The sequence below is a fragment of the Plodia interpunctella genome, chromosome 22 (assembly GCF_027563975.2).
Source record: "Plodia interpunctella isolate USDA-ARS_2022_Savannah chromosome 22, ilPloInte3.2, whole genome shotgun sequence".
NCBI classification, from domain to species: Eukaryota; Metazoa; Arthropoda; class Insecta; order Lepidoptera; family Pyralidae; genus Plodia; species Plodia interpunctella.
The window spans coordinates 51,493-70,654 of NC_071315.1; the positions used below are offsets into that span (position 1 = coordinate 51,493).

At 44.8% G+C, this 19,162-nt stretch overlaps 1 protein-coding gene across 7 annotated transcripts in view; it reads left to right on the forward strand.

Moving 5' to 3' along the window:
• Window positions 1-19,162, forward strand: part of LRP1 (LDL receptor protein 1) — a 69,945-nt gene that overhangs the window by 23,641 nt on the left and 27,142 nt on the right. For 5 of the 7 annotated variants that reach the window (XM_053762563.2, XM_053762560.1, XM_053762561.1 and 2 more), the window contains exons 27-62: window positions 23-198; window positions 403-607; window positions 840-1,069; window positions 1,225-1,382; window positions 1,623-1,779; window positions 1,960-2,189; window positions 2,282-2,442; window positions 2,780-2,904; window positions 3,219-3,313; window positions 3,589-3,730; window positions 4,252-4,428; window positions 4,676-4,810; window positions 5,129-5,257; window positions 5,944-6,072; window positions 6,437-6,582; window positions 6,854-6,999; window positions 7,653-7,796; window positions 8,209-8,342; window positions 11,170-11,272; window positions 11,669-11,799; window positions 12,101-12,296; window positions 12,698-12,827; window positions 13,119-13,193; window positions 13,285-13,471; window positions 13,717-13,858; window positions 14,122-14,243; window positions 14,784-14,925; window positions 15,433-15,662; window positions 15,917-16,060; window positions 16,170-16,342; window positions 16,617-16,833; window positions 17,048-17,251; window positions 17,509-17,671; window positions 17,848-17,930; window positions 18,135-18,364; window positions 18,872-19,059. In XM_053762563.2, the coding sequence (XP_053618538.1) occupies window positions 23-198; window positions 403-607; window positions 840-1,069; window positions 1,225-1,382; window positions 1,623-1,779; window positions 1,960-2,189; window positions 2,282-2,442; window positions 2,780-2,904; window positions 3,219-3,313; window positions 3,589-3,730; window positions 4,252-4,428; window positions 4,676-4,810; window positions 5,129-5,257; window positions 5,944-6,072; window positions 6,437-6,582; window positions 6,854-6,999; window positions 7,653-7,796; window positions 8,209-8,342; window positions 11,170-11,272; window positions 11,669-11,799; window positions 12,101-12,296; window positions 12,698-12,827; window positions 13,119-13,193; window positions 13,285-13,471; window positions 13,717-13,858; window positions 14,122-14,243; window positions 14,784-14,925; window positions 15,433-15,662; window positions 15,917-16,060; window positions 16,170-16,342; window positions 16,617-16,833; window positions 17,048-17,251; window positions 17,509-17,671; window positions 17,848-17,930; window positions 18,135-18,364; window positions 18,872-19,059 (5,679 nt within the window). The remainder of the gene's footprint in view (window positions 1-22; window positions 199-402; window positions 608-839; window positions 1,070-1,224; window positions 1,383-1,622; window positions 1,780-1,959; window positions 2,190-2,281; window positions 2,443-2,779; window positions 2,905-3,218; window positions 3,314-3,588; window positions 3,731-4,251; window positions 4,429-4,675; window positions 4,811-5,128; window positions 5,258-5,943; window positions 6,073-6,436; window positions 6,583-6,853; window positions 7,000-7,652; window positions 7,797-8,208; window positions 8,343-11,169; window positions 11,273-11,668; window positions 11,800-12,100; window positions 12,297-12,697; window positions 12,828-13,118; window positions 13,194-13,284; window positions 13,472-13,716; window positions 13,859-14,121; window positions 14,244-14,783; window positions 14,926-15,432; window positions 15,663-15,916; window positions 16,061-16,169; window positions 16,343-16,616; window positions 16,834-17,047; window positions 17,252-17,508; window positions 17,672-17,847; window positions 17,931-18,134; window positions 18,365-18,871; window positions 19,060-19,162) is intronic. The other 2 variants (XM_053762564.1, XM_064436682.1) reach the window with 1 other exon arrangement.

The following is a 19,162-nucleotide window of genomic DNA, read 5'->3' on the forward strand; positions in this document are numbered from 1 at the left end:
AGTTCCCGCCCGCAACCGCCAGCAACCGGCACGAGGTGCGCGCTGTGGAGCTGCCGTCGCTGACGTCGCGCGCGCTGGTGTCGTCTCTGAAGAACACCATCGCGCTGGACTGGCTGCGGCAGGACGACGGCGGCGTGCAGCTGTTCTGGACCGACGTCGGCGACGACAAGATATACCGGGGCTCGTTGCAAGCTACCAGTAAGATGTTACCATTTTAAAAATTGACATTTTGCTATGTCTAATTGGATATAGGTTACTAGGACGATTTTTTAAAACCAAAGATAAATTTGTCCACCAAAGATGAGAGCTGACCAGCCTACTACTAGACCCACGGTATTTTATTTCCCTAAAGCTTTTTCCATTCTCCTCTGTCTTTTTCACTAAAGTTATGAATGTTCGCAGCTCTAAGCAACATAGAAGTGGTTGTGGAGCAAGGCCTATCGACAGCGGAGGGCCTGGCGGTGGACTGGGTGGCGGGCAACCTGTACTGGGTGGAAAGCAACCTGCACCAGATCGAGGTGGCGCGGCTGGACGGCCGCCACCGCCGCACGCTGCTCGACGACCACATCGACAACCCCCGCGCCATAGCCGCCGACCCTGGACAGGGGTGAGTGAGAAAATACCTGTACTGATGATAACCAACTTCTAGCGCCTATTTTAACTGGATCACGCGCCAAAGAAATTTATGTCGTTATTATTTATAAAAAATAAGTAATATCTATATCGCTTTTAATAACGATAAGAAAGATATGTCTCATGACTACCTCTTTCTATTGTAATTATTTTTGAGTGGACGTCGAAATAGAAAGAAAGAAAGAAAAGGTCTCTATGTGTCGTAGCTACCTGTTCTGGAGCGACTGGGAGAACTCTGCGCCTCGCATCGAGCGCTGTTCGCTGGCGGGGCTCCGCCGCCGCACCGTGGCGCGCGTGGACCGACTCTCCGACGGCGCCTGGCCCAACGGCATCGGCCTCGACCTGCTGGCGCGGCGGCTCTACTGGATCGACGCCCGCTCCGACGCCATTCACACCACGGACTACGACGGAGGGGACTACCGGGAAGTTTTGAGAGGTTTGTGTCTTCTAAATAAAAAATAAAGCAGAACTGAAATTTTGATATTCTAAAAAATTAAATCACAATAAGTATTTTTCATTGTGGCATTTTTTTTAAATTAATAATTAGAGTGCGTTTGATCCAAACCTAACCTTGTGGGAATCGTTGTTGAGGTCACTCGGCGCTGTCGCACCCGTTCGCGATCACCGTGTTCGAGTCGCACGTGTACTGGACGGACTGGCGCAGCAACAGCGTGGTGCGCGCCAACAAGTGGGACGGCAGCGACGTCACCGTCGTGCAGAGGACGCTCACGCAGCCCTTCGACATCAAGGTCAGAGGATGCAAGATGTCAATACTATTTCATAAATAACAAAAGCCTAGATTTGTCCCCTGTGGATCTCCATATCTTATTTAATGTATACTTGGACTTATAAATTGTTAATTTGGCCAACTCGTATTTTATTTGAAGAAGAAAACCAACAAAAATAAGTTCACCGGACTAAGTTACGTGATCGACAGCATCAAAACCCAAATTGAAATCTAGAAGAAACGAATGATTTTCCGATTCCAGGTGATCCATCCATCTCGCCAGCCGCGCAGCGCCAGCAACCCCTGCGCGGTGAACAACGGCAACTGTTCCCATCTCTGTCTGACCGACACGCCGACGCAGCGCGTGTGCGCGTGTCCGCACGTCATGCGCCTCGCCGCCGACCAAGTCACCTGTGAAGGTAGCTAATATGTTAGGACGATCTCAAAGGTCCATTTTCTGATCTGAAATTTTTTGGAGCACCATTATTTATTGCCATGCGAAGCCATCGGTTAGACATCCATGCTCCTTATCCATCCATACGGAAGACCAATGAAGTTATCGGGAAATCAAAATGGCTTACTGTATATTTCCCTGGCAGCGCACGAGAAAGTGCTGCTGATCGGGTCGACGGGCACGATCCGCGGCGTGGACCTGTCCTCGCCGCGCGCGGCGCTGACGCCCACGCTGTCGGGCCCGCACGTGGCCGCGCCCGCCGCGCTGCGCCCGCTGCCCGCCGCCCGCGCCTTCTACTGGGCCGACGCGGCCGGCAACGAGATCAGAATGGCCGACTTGGCCGCCGGGAACCATACGGTCATTGCCGACAACGGGGTGAGTATCGGGGATGTCGAGTGCTTAACTGAATCCTATGTAACAATTTCGAATAGAAGCAGAATCTAAATGTGTAAATGTGGTCGGTGTAGGTGGAGAACCCGCGCGGGTTCGCGGTGGACGCGGACGCGGGCGTGCTGTACTACAGCTCGGGCGGCGCGCTGGCGGCGGCGGCGCTGCGCGGGGAGTTCACCAGCGTCGTGCTGGACTCCGGCCTGCACAACCTCACCTCGCTCGCCGTAGACCCCACCAGGTACATACATCACACATATACATTCTAAATACAAAAGGTAATGTACTGATTTTCACTCCTTTTCTCGTTTCAGTTTATACGTCTTTTAACATTTTTGAAGTTTCGAAAGCCGTTTTATTTTATAACGAACGCCAGCTAATAATGAAAATATATAACGAATATAGCAAATTTTACGAGATCAACTCGTATTTGATTGATTTTTGTTCTGTACTATAAATGTTATGATAAATTTTCTTGATAGGTATTGTAAGTTCTCACTTGTTAAATATCGTGATTCTAGATCAAGGAGGTACCCAATAGGTTTTGATTGTCTTGAATTGTCTGACGTCTCCGGCAGGGGGCGACTGTACTGGGCCCTGTCGCCGAGTTCGGGCGCCCGGCTGGAGTCGGCGGCGTGCGACGGCAGCGACCGCAAGACGCTGCTCGACCGCAACTCCGAGCCCGAGCTCGACCAGATCTCCAGTTAGTACTGCATATTTATATTTATTGCACTCTTAACTGTGACGCCCCGAAACTCAAGCGCGTAAAAAATATGCCGTTAAATTAGATATTAATATAATTAGATTAGATATAAATTAATTATAATATAGAAAATTCGGCCGCATGACTAATGTCAGCCCTCTTTGAGAATGTTGTTGTTGTGTCAATTGTTGTGTCACTTGTCAAAGCTTTTCTTCCTTAGTCGCCTCGTAGAACTGGATGTCGGGAGGATGGATTGGTCCTATTCTAGGGCCATTTGGACTTCCAGTGTGTCTAATGATGACACCTCATTCCAGGTCTGACGGTGGACGTGGAGGGCGGCCGCCTGTACTGGGTCAACCTCGCCTCCTCCATACAGTACCTCGACATCGACACCGGGAAGGTCGTCACTGTGAGTACTACTTACTATCTGTAATGTTTTCCAAGGTTGCTCATCGGTGGGACACAAAAGTCATATAAATACCATAAACAATACATAATCGAATAAAAAACAATGTATCTAATTGAAAATATCCGTTTCTGAGTTATGGGAAATGGATGTTAAAAAATATTTCCGTAGTGCACAGAAAATTTACTCCCTTAGATTTACTTCTGAGTGTTTATTATCTAGAGCGCGTTATTGTTTGAAGTTACATAGTATACAATCCGGGCATACGAATACTACAGTTACCCCTACCTGCGGGCGCGCGGCCGACGGCGCTGGACGTGCACGGCGGCGAGGTGGTGTGGGCCGACGCCGGCGCCGGCTGCGTGCGCGCCTGCGACAAGACGGACGGCAGTCGCGCGCGTCTGCTCAGGAACCATACTGGTATTACTATATTTGACATGTCTTAACAAACACACACTATATACTAGTTTCGTCTGTGCTGTTTAACCTGTTTGTCTATAATTAAGTCTTGCAAGTTAAAATTTATTTTTAGAGTTGAGCGCTTGTCCTACATACTTGAAATTATCCATCTCGCTTCAGTTGCCACGAGGGATCTCAATGGTTAACCGCTCAGACATGATTATACGACGATGAACATATGACATGTTAAATTTGACGTTAATGATATTCATTAGGTACCCCATACATCGTAGTACCTACTAATTCCATGGTTAATGATCTCGCGAAAAAGTTTGTGTCATATTATATTGACATAGACTCTAACGTCATATTTTGAATTCATCCTCATTCGAAATGGAAAATGAAAGTTATTTGTTTAAATTTCAACTTTTAGATGACGTGTAAAGTCTCCTTATTTTTAACCCGTCTCGATCCAACCCAAACCTCATCGCATTAATTAGTATTTATCCGGTATTTTTAACACTGTAAGAGTGACATTGCAGAGCACGTGCTGTCGCTGGCGGTGTACGACTCATCGTCCGCGCCGGCGGCGGGCGCGCGGCCGCACGCGTGCGCGCTGCGCCGCGCGCCGTGCGCACATCTGTGCGTGCCCGTGTCGCGCGTGGCCAGCCAGTGCCGCTGCGCCGCCGGCTACACCCGGCACCACAACGAATGCATTGGTCTGTCGATACTCATTCTACACACGATACTAAATGACGTTACATAGAAATAGTTACGTTCGTCTATTTCACGTGTAAACATCAAGTTTTGCAATGCATGTACTTATTTTTAGTACTAGTGATATACTCTGAAGAAAGAAACCAAATGAAGAAAGTTACAACATGAATTTTTATTGCGACATTTTTTATCCTTCTATTTTCCGGCTCCAGTATGTGAATGTTAAATCAGCACATACATTGTTCCCAGCCATGGACGAGCTGCTGGTGTACTCCCTGAGCTGGGAGGTGATGGCGTCCTCCCTCGCGTCCCCCGAGCTCCCCTCGCGTCAGCTGCTGCCGCCCGTGGCGCAACTCGCCAACGCTGCGCTCGGGTATAAAGCTGGTAAGAAACGTACTTTCTTATAGTTATAGATTTCAAATCAACGTTTTGATTATAGACACTGTATTTCTTCACAATAGTTTCTCCATCATGAAGCAACTTAGTATTAATGATGTATCAAAATGTAAAAAGCGATCCATTTAAAGTGAGCCTTCAAAAGTCGAACGCTTAAAGAATTCTCCCTGCTAATGATTATTTGATTCCCGACAGTTATTTGTTCGTTCGTTATTATTAGAATGTTAACCAAGAAAGTGGCAGTGACGTGTATGGGGTATGTGGTATGTGGTATGAATGATGAAGATGATGCGATGTGTGCCGCAGAGGGCGAGTGGCTGTACTGGGCGGACTCGGAGGCGGGGCGCGTGTGGCGCGCGCGACGCGACGGACGCGCGCGCGCGCTGCTCGTGCAGCAGCCGCCGCCGCCCGCCTCCGCCGCAGACTGGCTCGCCGGTAACACTATTACTATTTTACGTTTTTCTCTTTATCAAAAGTTCCTTATTTCTTTTTGCCGTTGTTCTCATTACTAAAAATCTGGATCTGATTTTTAATTGAGGCATTTCATTATTAATTGCTCAATACGGGTATTTAACCCGCATTTATCTGTGACCACGGGTCGTTGTAACACAACCCGAAGTCCGTCCGAAGTATAGAAGGTACGTGCGCGTTACATCCCGGATTAAGCAATAAAAAATCCAGGATTTTGTTATGAATGAGTACTGTTAGGTACTTCCTTTGGAAATTCCATCACTCTTTACCAGATTTTATTTACCTAACGTATTTATGTTAATTTACTTTTTACATTAGCGATGATTTGCACTGACAACTGTCAACTGATGAAGCGTTGGTTGATGATTCCTTCGCTGACATTCATCACCTCTAGCCGGCTAGCTTATACCTATTATCTATGTACAAACGAGGCGCCAATTTTTACGTTGTTTTGTTGAAAGAGAAGTAATTGTAATATTTTAATGAAAAAACTATAAGTAAATTACTCTGTTATTGATAAGGTGATGTGAATACACGTTATTTAATGACACTAAATGTTTTTGATTAATGGTAATCTGATATTTTGATCCAATGCTAACATTTATCTGGTCCGTGCGAGTGTGTTACTGTGAACTAAGTGATGCGTGCAGGGCTGGCCATAGACTGGGTGGCGGACAACATGTACTGGTCGGACCCGCGCCGCAACCTGGTGGAGGTGGCGCGTCTGGACGGCAGCCACCGCTATGTGCTGCTCGACACCTCGCCCTTGGCTGTTACCAGTAACTTTTGTTTTTTTTTCACTTCTATTCATATGTTTTATCGCTTGTTAAACGCGTCTCGACTTCGGGAACCGTTCGAGCTAGTACATTGATGAAAGAGATTACACAAACTATGCAATGTCAGATGCCGATGTGAATGAACGTCACATCGGCATCTGTTCGTTTCATCAATAGTTTATGTAGAGGACCCATCGGAAAGAAAGACAAGTCGATTTTTCCGCTATCCGCTAGGTACTCAATATTAAAAAAATAAAAACACATACAAAAATTGTCTATTTTACCTATGGAATATTACAAAAGTGTGTACACAATGCTGCAATATCTGCTGGGTGTATATGAGTGAGAATGAGGATGGTGCGCGCAGCGCTGGCGCTGGACGCGGCGGCGGGCTGGCTGTTCCTGTCGGGCGGCGGCTGGGTGCAGCGCGCGCGCGCCGACGGCTCGCGCCGGCTGCTGCTCTACAACGGCACCGGCGTCGCCGACATCGCGCTCGACGTCGACAACAAGATGGTCTGTCTACTTTGTATATACTTTTTTCCTTTACGAGGCACCATTTCCACGACGGTCAAAACTTTATTATAATCGTCGTCAGAACTCAGGAATACATAACAATGTCATATTTATAAGTCTAGTCAGTCTAAACTCATCCAACATGGCTACAAATTCTATTTAGCGGCAGCCATGTTACACATTTAGTGAACTCGACAGTCGATAGAGTAAAAAGTAAAGAAGCAGAATAAAGTAAATTGTGTCAGCATATTTGCCACATTTTTTCCCATAGGTGTACTGGGCAGACACTTGGGAGCCGGCAATATGGCGGATGAGATACGACGGCGGGGGGCGGGAGCGGCTGAGCGTGGGGGGAGGGGCGCGGAGGATGATCGCCGCGCTGACTGTCTATAACGACACCATATACTGGCTCGATACGTAAGTGATTGAAGCTTTTTACATTCACGTTGTAGCGATTTTTATTTATTTTTTTATTTTATTTAAAAGGCACACAAACAGATTACAGACAATGAAGTACAGAATATTGACTTAACAATAATTATCAAACTAATCTATAATCCAATAAAGTGTACACAGAAGAACAAAATAAATTTCGTGTAAGCAAGCCTAAATCTATACAGTAGAATAAATTGATATTATATAAGTAAAGACGTATAAACAATACATACGCATAAAAGATACATATATATCTATAAATATATAATACAAAGAAACAGAAAGATCATGACAATCACATATTCAATGCTATGTTTAAAGATTTTTTAAACTGCGATAGACTAGGGTTAAAAATGTCAAGATCAGCGTTACGATTGACATTTTGTAATTATTAATGGTAGCAGCAGTGGGATTTTTAAATGGGAATTGGGTCAAGTTTTACACAGCTCCTAGCTAGGGAATTCAAAAAAAAGCTCAGTGTAAAAAAACAAATATTACAATTTTGATGTTTTGACTTTATATCACATCGTACAACATCCACTAGCTAATACAGATTGGGCTTATCCACGCGGATCAGTCACAGAGTTGAAGTAATACAAAGTTTAGCGATCCAAGAAGTGCATTTGTCGTGATAGCGTGCCCGCTACGTACAGGATGGCGGGGCGCGGCAGCGTGCTGGCGGCGCCGCTGGCCGCGCCCGCCGCAGCCGCCGTGCTGCGCGACGGGCTCGGCGACAGCTTGCGCGACGTCTTCGTCTGGTCCAGCCGGGCGCAGGACAGGTAACACCAACATCCTGTCACGGACACACGTTTCTTATTATAGCAACGCTGAAAGTTCAAAAATAAAATTGTATGTATTAAGAGTATTTGGACAGAAAAAAATGGTTTCTCAATTTAAAAAAAAATACTGTTTCCAAAGTATGAACTCATGTCACGACCATTATTGAATTTTCGTGCCAGATAAATTAGTAGTTCTTGTCTGTATAAGGTTATGCACAGACAAACTTTCATGCTTCATGATCTATCTTTAAGACATAACAAAGGCATGGCTGTCCCGAGCTCTTGATTAATGCATGTAGGTAATAACGATTTAATTTTTTAAATGTTAATGGCATGAATGAAGTGACTTTTATTCCATGTATTGTACCACATCGAAAGCAATAAATACTAAATGTATGAGGAATGAATCCAGGAGCTCGAAGAACATAGTAAACAAATGCGGAGACATGCGGGACGCGTGCGAGGGCCTGTGCCTGTTCGACGGCGAGCGCGCGCGCTGCGCGTGTCCGCACGGCGCGCTGGCGCGCAACGGCCGCAACTGCACGCGTCAGTACACACTGCCTATGCGCTTCTTTATATATTTCCTTATTTCACAGAAGATAATCGTACGTAACCAATAAAAAAAATATAACTAATACAATAAAACGTGGTATTCTTGCCATTCTTATCAAGTACCAGCCTCAAAAAAAAAAAAAAATGTTTTATTGAATAACTTACAATATCATTACAATTGTGGCTGGAGCCTCCATTTAAGTACATAATGCACTTGTAGTTGGAGTATCCGCTCTTCTTAAATAGACCTATTTCGTAAGTTACATAATTAATCTAAAGCATCATTAACTAATTGATAGCAAACTATAATACTAATTTACTATACTATTATATTTACTAGACTATTATCTTATATTTGGAACATGTTTAGAATTTAAGACATATTAACATTTGGAAACATTATATATTGTTCGGAAATAAATAAACTAAATAAAATTACTTAAATAAAAGGAGAAGTAAATAACAGTTAATGGCAACAAAAAATAATAATAACAATGAGTGCAGGCTTGATGTATCGAGTGCATGTCGGTCACTTGTGGGTAGTAGTGTCGTTCTCGTCTAGTCATCATAACTTAATAAAAAATAAATTTATGTAGTCTTAAGTAAGTCGCAGTAAGTCAATACGGTGTAAGTTTGTTTATAGTATATATTAAAAAATTTGAAAGTGAATAGTAGATAAGTGATAGTTAGTACAAATATTTTTAAATAGACGTGTAGATAATTGATTCAATTTCTTCATAGTTTAGTGTTTTTAACCAGTTAGTAACAGTTTTTTTACAGTTATACTTATTCATCTGATGTGTATTTAATTTATTATTTAGTATATTGTACAAATGAGTTGACTGATAGCTGAATTGTCTATGAGCATATTTTGTTTTAAAACCTTGAATTGGTGCTACATAATGTCTTCTTCTTCTATTTAAAATTTGGGGATCAAATACAATACGTTTACGAGCTCTGAGTGTAATTTGAAGTACATATAGCTTTCGCACGGATAAGAGATCGCTCAGCGCGTAAAGCATGTCGGTAGGGAATCTGTAAGGCTTAAAGTGTATGACTTTAAGCAGAGATCTTTGAGCTCTCTCTAAATCTAAGAACTTGGTTTTTGTGGCTCCACCCCAGACTGAAATGCAGTAGGTTAGAACTGACTGTGCAAGGGCTGTGTAAATTTGTTTTAAAAGATCCACATTAGCTACGTGTCTCAAATTTTTAAATATCCAGATGAGCCTTCTTATTCTGGTCATGACCAACTCTAAATGAGCATGCCAAGACAGCCGCTGGTCTACCATGATTCCTAGATATCTTACACAGGTTTCGCGCTTAATAGAATTACAGGAGCATGTCAACGAGTTTGGTGAGCCACAAGTATGTATCTGTATAGTATAGGTCGAAGGAGGCTGAGAAGAGTTATAATTAGAAAAGCATACAAAGTACGACTTATCTGCATTAAGGGTTAAAAGGTTGTGATTGAGCCAGTTAGCTATTCGAGCAAGACCTTTTTGGGCATTACTTTGTACAGTCTCCCAGGATTCACCTGTAAAAACCACTGCAGTGTCATCAGCATAACAGTAGATTTTACCTCCATCTATATCTAAGCTGCATAGGTTATTTATATAGATAAGGAACAAAGTGGGCCCTAATACGCTTCCCTGTGGAACCCCGTAGGTAATTTCACACTGATCACTAAGGTGTTCTCCTATTTTTACACGCTGTTTTCTATTGTGTAAGTAATCTTTAAATAGTTGTAAGGGAATTCCTCGTATGCCTATTCTCTCCAGTTCATTAACAAGTTTGGTAACTGATACCGTGTCAAATGCTTTTTTCATGTCTAAAAATGCAGTGACACATTTTTTCCCGTTATCTACAGTATTAGTTATATGAGATGTGAGATCAACCACGGCATCTTCTGTCGAAAGATCCCGTCTAAATCCGTATTGTGTGGGAGAAAGGATCTTAAAAGAATTTAAGTAGCTCATAAGGCGTTTATTCATTAATTTTTCTAGAATTTTTGAAACTGGTGGTAAAACAGAAATAGGCCTAAAGTTGCAGACATCGGATTTGTCTCCTCCCTTGTACACTGGTGTTATTATAGCAATTTTTAATGTATCTGGGAACACGCCCTGAGTAAAGCATAGGTTGGCCAAGTGTACAATAATAGGGACAACAATATCTGCAGCTTGTTTCAGAAACTGAGTAGGGATACCATCCCAACCAGGAGAGCTGCTAGATTTTAGCTCATTTAGTATATTAAACACCTCAATGTGATCAGTATCCTCTAATACAAACGATGATGTATGGGTGCTCGTTGAGTCAGCAGTGTCAAAGAGTTGATGTGGGAATTGCTGTGTTAGAATATCTTCAGCTAATGTTTTACCAATTTGAGAAAAATAATGATTACAATGATTTATGGACTCTTGGGGGGTAGTCTTACAATAAATCAGTTCCAGATTGTCACCTTTATTTTTATTGCGATTCGTAATATCATTAATTGATTGCCATAGTTTTTTCGGGTTGTGTTTATTTTGGATTAGTTGTTGTCTGTCATAATCTCTTTTCAATTTTTTGATTAGTTTAGTACAAAAATTACGATACCTCCTAAAGGTTATTTTTAGAGTTTCATTTCCGGGATCAGATTTCAACTTTTTTTGCATACTATTTCTATTTCTGACACAACGAAGCTCAATAAGTTAATAGTGATGGTCTATTTTAAAAGTTTTCGATCCGATCCAAACAGTTGGCTCTTTTATCAAATTGATAACGATTTTTTAGTTTTACATTAGATATGTCTATGCCATAATCGTATGCTATAATATATACGCAGCGTACGAGTCGTTCCTGATGTACTCGCGCGTGACGAGCATCGACAGCATCCACCTCACGGACGAGACCGACCTCAACTCGCCCTACCCGCCCATACAACACAAGTGAGACGCATGTTTGCCTACAGTGTGATTATGGGCTTATTAAATTAACTTTTGCCCGCGGCATCGCCCGCGTTTATTTCGTGTCACGCTGTCTTATAATAACTTAAATAAATACTTGACTTATTATTATCAGTATCTCAGATTCTAAGCAACGTATAGCGGTGGAACCTATACCAGAAATTAGTTATAGTACTGTGAAAACCGCAACCAATACTTTTTGCGTGATGCGCAACATTCATACAGACAGACAGAAAATTTCTAACAACAATGTTTTGACCTCTATTAGTTCCTTAATGATATAGCCGACTTACAGTTTTATTATATGGATAAATTATTAATTAGAAAAAACTTTATCCGCAAAAAATATACATATTTAACAGAGATGTAATTTCCCAGGGAGCTGATGCGCAACGCGATCAGCCTGGCGTACTGGTACGACGAGGCGCGGCTGTTCTACTCCGACATCCAGCGCGGGGCCATCGGCACCGTGTTCTTCAACGGCTCCAGCCATCAGCCGCTTCTCAAGCGTGAGATATTATACTACTTCACATGCATTACGTTTATGGTCCACTAGGCCTCATCTTCTTTCATCTGTTAATGGGATGAATACAGCATAATTTTGGTCATCACTGGCTTCGATGTTTTATATGGTATTTCAAACTCTCTTTAAAAAAAATTGGCACTGAGCGCCTTCCAACACTTGAATAGCATATCAAACTATATCATGTCAAGATGCATTTATGTACCGGTAATATCGGCGATTCGCAATAAATTTGTGTATGTAGCTGAATATACTTATAAAATATTATGATACCGTGTGTTCTGTAGAGGTGGGCGCGGTGGAAGGCATGGTGTTCGACTCGTCGTCGGGCTGGCTGTACTGGACCAGCAACAGCCCGGCGGCGGTCAGAGGAGCCGACGTCAAGACAGCTCTCCGCGAGAGCAAGGAGGCTGTGCCGCGCACCATACTGAGGCTGCCGAGAGGAGACCACGTCCGGGGGATCGATATAGATGTTTGTGAGAGGTAAGTGTTGGCAGACTTGTATTTGTGGGTATCTGAGTAAATGCATCTTTTCTCTATCATGCTTTTTATTTACAAAATGGTGGCGGAGAGTCTTGTTTTTTTGTAGAAGCAGTGAAAAACTGTTTGAATACGCCAGTAATGTTCCGCAATTGAGGAAAAGGCTCTACTATATTGCGGGGATCATCTTTATCTACTAATCCATTTATTAACAAGGTGGTGGCAGCGGGTGGGATGAACTCATTTTCTACAGTTCGAACCATATTTAGTGATAGAAACAGTGAAAAACTGATTGTATACGTCCAGTAACGTTCCGTTATGTAGGAAAAGACACTACTTTATTGAGGGGATTATTTTCGACGACTAATATCTTTACGTTCAGTTGTAACCGCCTAATGTTCCAGCCGGCTGTACTGGACGAACTGGAACGAGTCGCACCCTTCCATCCAGCGCGCGTACGCGAGCGGACTCGGGCTGCAGAGCGTGGTCACCACCGACATCCTCATGCCCAATGGCCTGGCCCTGGACCATCAGGTTAGGATTGTATAATATGGGACAACACTCTACTGGGCATACACGATGGGTTCATTTCGCGCTTTGACTACGCCTCCTATAATTGACTTTTAATGCAGTGAACTCGAGTATCAATTTTGCCCAGATTCGTGCACCTTGGGAGACTTCAATAAACAAATGCGCTGGCAACGGCAAACTTTTATTTCAAAATATATAATTAATATTACGAAGAAGAATAATGACGAGAAATAATACAATATTTTCAGTTTAATTTGTTGCGTACGCTTTTAAAATGTTTCGTTTATCCAACAGGCCAAGAAAATCTATTGGGCTGATGCCAGACTGGATAAGATCGAGCGCTGTGACTACGACGGCTCACATAGACAGGTACCTGGCGTTATAATAATAATAAATTTTATTTCCAGTAATTATTGTGGTCGTGATAGGGCAGGCCTCGTATATTCTCTTTCTGTCATAGATCGTGACGCACTCGTCAGCGGAGCACCCGTTCGACGTGGCCGTGTTCGGCGACTGGGTGTTCTGGACGGACTGGATCTCGCACGGCGTATTCCGCGCCGACAAGCGCGCCGGCGACGTCGCGCAGCTGCGGCGCGACGTCGCGCGGCCCATGGCCATCGTCGCGGTGGCCGCGCAGCACCAGATCTGTGAGTTATTGTGGCCGGTGGTGGCTCGACTGCTCGGCAGGGTTCCCCACTTAGCTATCTGAATATTATAAAGGCGTATACTTTGGATAAACGCATAAGGTACTTTTGTTAAAAAGTTTGTTAGCCAATGGCGCTTTTAAAAGTAGATGATTCTATTATGCCTACAATTTTAAGCATATATATTTTTATAAAATGGAAGGAAAGCTTGTGTATTGATAATGTAATGTAGGAATATTTCTGGCCAGGCTCCCCGGACCCGTGCGCGGCGCAGAACGGCGGCTGCGCGGAGCTGTGTCGCGCAGACGCGGCCGGGCGCGCCGCGTGCGCGTGCGCAGCGGGCCGCGTGCTGGCGCCCGACGCGCGCGCCTGCGTGCCGCCAGACTCTAGGTTACTGCCTACTATATATATCTTCTTTCCCATGCTTGTTTTTGTTAAGCAGACACCAACAATTTGTTGCGCCGCTTCTTCCTGCGCTTTGGAAGCTGTAGTCGAAGTTTTAAGTAAATTTTTACGTCAATAAGTATACATCACTTATTGACGTAAAAATTATCCTAAGTATTATATATGTGTTTCAATATCTTAGAACTACATCTTTTTTCTAATATCCCATTGAAAGCATTGGAATGAGCATGTTGATTGACCGGTGACAGGTGTGCAGACGGCCAGTTCGCATGCGCGGAGGGCCCCTGCGTCCCCGAGGAGCTGGTGTGCGACGGCGTGCCGCACTGCTCCGACTCCTCGAGCGCCAGCGACGAGGACCTTTACTATTGCAGTAAGTTTCATTCATCTCTAGGTTTTCCTCGACCAGTAAAACTAACACATCAATAGCCTCTTCCATCGGGAATGTGATGTCATCCAAGCTTCACAATAAATGCAAAATAGTTTGCAAAGATTTAACACTCTCATGCACGTCTCGATATTATTTACTGTCATAAGCCTAATGTGTTAGTTTATACAACAGGAAATCAATAATTTGATCTTCAATGGGCTATTGGGCAAGGTCAAGAAATTTTGAAAAATAACCTTAAAAAGGCAGTGATTTTACAACCGGCCGCCAGTTTAACGTTAACTCTCCTTGGGAATATTATTGTTATTTACCAGCTATACTCCGTTGTTTTCCTTGTTGGTTTGGATATTGTTGTGCCTTGACTTGCGTCGAATCTCCATACAATTTTTGCGTACAATATCCACGGAAGGATATGGAGTGGCTTCCTATGGCGGGAATCACACTCTTTTGTTATTACCTGTGAGAAATAGGAATTGAATAATTTGTTCTCCAAGTGACGATGTACCTCTGTGTTGTGTCGTGCAGCGTCGCGCTCGTGCCCGGTAGACATGCTGCGGTGCGGCGCGGGCGGGCGCTGCGTGCGCGCGGGCGCCGTGTGCGACGGCCGCGCGGACTGCGACGACGCAGCCGATGAGGCGGGCTGCGACTGCCCGCCCGGACGCTACCGGTACTCACCACCTCTTTACATACGACTCGGGAAACGTTTGTTTATATTGCCATATAATCTCATGGAGAACAACCGTGTTAATTCTAATTTTTAACTAATAGGTATATCTTCTGTCATTTATCATATACTCCTTTCCTGTTCATACTGTCCTTGACACACTTCACACACACATCAGGTATAACTTCTATCGTCATGTATAAAATTGTTTAGTAGTTGGACTGTAGTATTTACTACTATCGAAGTGTTTTCTGTGAATCCTCGAAGAAGGCTTTCGAGAGAACCGTGCTGATTCAAGTTTTGACGAAAATTAAGTTTTATGTTTCACCCAGTTTCGCGTGGAATACTGTTTGTTTTGTTTCATTTTTACATTGAGATTACCAACTTTCATAGAGTTATCCTTTACACGTCTAAGCCAAAAAAATGATAATTTTCTGCTGTCATTTGAATGTGATTCATATTCACGACATTAGATTTATTCCGATACTAATAAGTGATGTTATTATGAAGTTGCGACGACGGCGCATGCGTGGACGTGTCCGCGCGCTGCGACGGCGTGCAGCAGTGCGCGGACGCGAGCGACGAGCGCGGCTGTGCGCGCGGCGCATGCGCTGAGCTGGGACCAGCCGCGCGCGCATGCGCAGACGGCCGCGGCTGCTTCCTGCCCGCCTGGCGCTGCGACGCGCATCCAGACTGCGCCGACGGGAGCGACGAGGACGGCTGCGACTTCAAGCGCACTGGTTAACATACCACTGTTATTCTAGCGAAGCCTATTTCTATAACACAGACTTCAGTTGTCCGCACTGGACAAATATGTCATTATTTTAAACTCGGGTTAATGGCTAAAATATATTTCAAATCTTAGCTTCTCTAGTGTGAAGTTCAATAACTTAAACATATATTTTTATTTATCGTTTTCGATATCGAGCGGAGCTCGGGGCTGTGGCTCGGGGCACTCGTTATTCCCAGTTAGATACACGTCCTCGTTCTGCAGACTCCAGCACGGAAGAAGTCCCGTCCGGCTGCGCGTCAGACCAGTTCACGTGCAGCGCCGACCCTCTGGAGTGCGTCCCGCTGTCGTGGCTGTGCGACGGCCGCGCCGACTGCAGCGGCGGCCAGGACGAGACCACGCATTGTCGTCAGTATTCTTTTTGCTAGGCAGCTCTAGTTGTCATGCCATTATACATAATAATCAAACATTTCCTAGAAGCGAAAAAAATTGCAGTTATTTTGTATTTACGTTGTAGGCCACACCAACACCACCTGCGCGGCCACGCAGTTCGCGTGCGGCGAGAGCGGCGCGTGCGTGCCGCTGGAGGCGCGCTGTGACGGCGCCGCCGACTGCGCGCGCGGCGAGGACGAGCGCGGCTGCGCGTGCGACGGCTTCCGCTGCTTGCACGACTACAAGTGCATCCGAACGGTGAGACACTGTGGCCGCGGTGTCATACACGTTTATCTACGATATAGTATTAGATTTTAATATCTATGAAATAAAATTTAATTTCAATTTATTATTAACATATAATATTTATATGATATAGTTGACTTTTAGAGAATGCAATACGACAGTGACATTCAATTTTTTCATTCAATAAAAGAAATAGCTAACTTTTTTAGTACTTACGATTTGATCTGATCTGGAATCTGTTGACTGTAGGTGCAGTGATGATATTCTTTTCATTGTGAACCGTCAGAATCTGTACTGCGACGGGGACGCGGACTGCCCGGACGGGTCGGACGAGCCCCCGGGCTGCAGCCCCCTGTCGCCCGCCTCCGCCCCCGCCCCCGCAGACTCCGCCCCCGGGCCCTGCGCCGCCGCCGGCCCCGGCACCCTCTACTGCAGCGGACGATGTCTGCCCGCCAACCTAGTGTGCGACGGCAGGGACCATTGTGAAGATGATGGCGGAGGAGGTGAGATATACTATAATGTCATCGTGAACCGGATGACAATAGACAGCAGATCAAATGTAGACAAACGTTATTTTTCTCTTTTTCGGTTTCAGTATTCTAAAAATTACAGACTACTTCTACTACCTCTACAAAAACTCCCATTTGGTGACTCGATGACCTCTTATAGTTATAGAGGTTTCGTTCATGTCCGTCTATATGTTCCGTACCGTATCAGGAGCGGGCACGGACGAGGACCCGGTGATGTGCAGCTCGTACTTGGCAGCGTTCGGCGACTTCGAGCACCGCGTGGCGGCCGGCGCCGAGCGCAGCGCGTGCGGCGGCGGCGGCTGGCGCTGCCGCGGCGGCGCCTGCGTGCCGCGCGCGCGGCTCTGCGACGGCGTCGACGACTGCGGGGACTTCAGCGACGAGACTCGATGCAGTGAGTTCGCTGCGTCACTACACCTGACTTCGTTTTAAATACATTTTCGAGTGATGTACTCGTATCATCCTAGTTTGACTATAGATTTTTTTATGACTTTGTTATTTTCCATATTTTTAACTTTGCTGTGTGCTTTAAAATCCTATTTAACGATGAATCTATTTCAATCTGATCGGATCGATCGAGACTTTAGTCTTAAATCATTAATAAAATGTATTGTTTAGACGGTTTTTACTGTGTACATACTTATGGTCCAGACGTAAACGAATGCCTCACTAACAACGGTGGCTGCGCGCACAACTGCACGGACCTGGTCGTCGGCCACGCGTGCTGGTGCCGAGTAGGCTGGCGGTTGCGCGACGACGCTTGCGCTGACGTGGACGAGTGCGACGAGGACGCGCCCTGCGACCAGCGTTGCAGGTAACGTAATAATTTTATGAGTTAAATCATTATTGAGAACATTAACTATATCATATTTATGCAATAAACACTTTATATATAGAATGATAAGTGAAGATAATTTTTTAATCGGCAAGATTAATACAAGGATCATATTTCGAGCCAATAAAACATATTTGAATTGTATTTGTTGACAGGAATACGATGGGTAGTTTCGTGTGCTCCTGTATCGAAGGCTACAGGCTTATGGAGGACGGCGTCAATTGCGCGCCTATTGATGGTAATTGTCAGGTTTATTTGGAGTATATTGAGAAGAATATTATGACTTATTGTTTAATCACTAATTCAAACAAATATTTTTTTGATACCCATCGCACAAGGTATTGTTTCGTATTTATGTGCACTGATTCATATTGAATAACTTGTTGCGATTTTAAACACTTAATATTTTAGTTGAAATCTACATTTATTATGATTTGGACAGCGGTCCGCTCGTCGCTGCTGTTCACGAACCGCTACTACATCCGGCGCACGTGGCTGGGGCCCCCGCCCTCCACGTCGCTGCTGGTGCGCAACCTCACCAACGCCGTGGCGCTGGACATGGACTGGGCAGGCGGCTGTCTGTACTGGAGCGACGTCACCCGGCTCGGCAGCTCCATCAAGCGCTGGTGCCGGCTGCAGGACCACGCGGAAGAGGCTGATGATTCGCACGAGGTTTGTGTCATCCGAACATCGTGTCGCTGGACATGGACCGGTGCCCATTACGTCAAAATATATTTGGAATATCAGCGCCTCTGTCGTACGTAAAAGAAATTATCCACTCATCCATAAAATTTTTGACGTCTTCGATACTATATTACTTCGTTGGAAAAATCTCATGCTAACTGATAACTCCTAGCGACATCTTGTGGAAGTGTGTGAATCGTTTGACGATTTGTAATATTTTACCTTTTACTAACTAAAATTTCTTCATACATTTCCACGTACATTTTCTTGCAAATGCTGCTTCTGCAACTGCAGATTCTGAACGCATACTGCGTTCAGAATCTGCAGCAGTAGATAGTGCATTGTTTATACCAGTGTATGTGACCGCCAGTCAAAACTAAACATTACTTATATTATTAGGCTTTTAGAATGTATATCGTAGTCAGTTCGGGCGGCTACGTACGACTCAGATTCCAGACAAAAAGTTACCCATCAAGTGACTTCTTTCCATTGCAGTTGCTGCACGGCGCCACGCTGCAGAACCCGGACGGGCTGGGCGTGGACTGGGTGGGCGGCAACCTGTACTGGTGCGACAAGGGCTCGGACACCATCTCAGTGTCGCGGCTGGACGGCGGCCGGCGGCGGCTGCTGCTGCGCGGCGGTCTGCGTGAGCCTCGCGCGCTCGCGCTGCACGTGCACAGGGGGTGAGTGCACTCTACCGCTCCTGGTTGCGTGTGCTAATGAATAAGACCAAGTACACAGTTTGACGAATGATATTACTTAAAAATTTCGAAGAATTTTGAAATA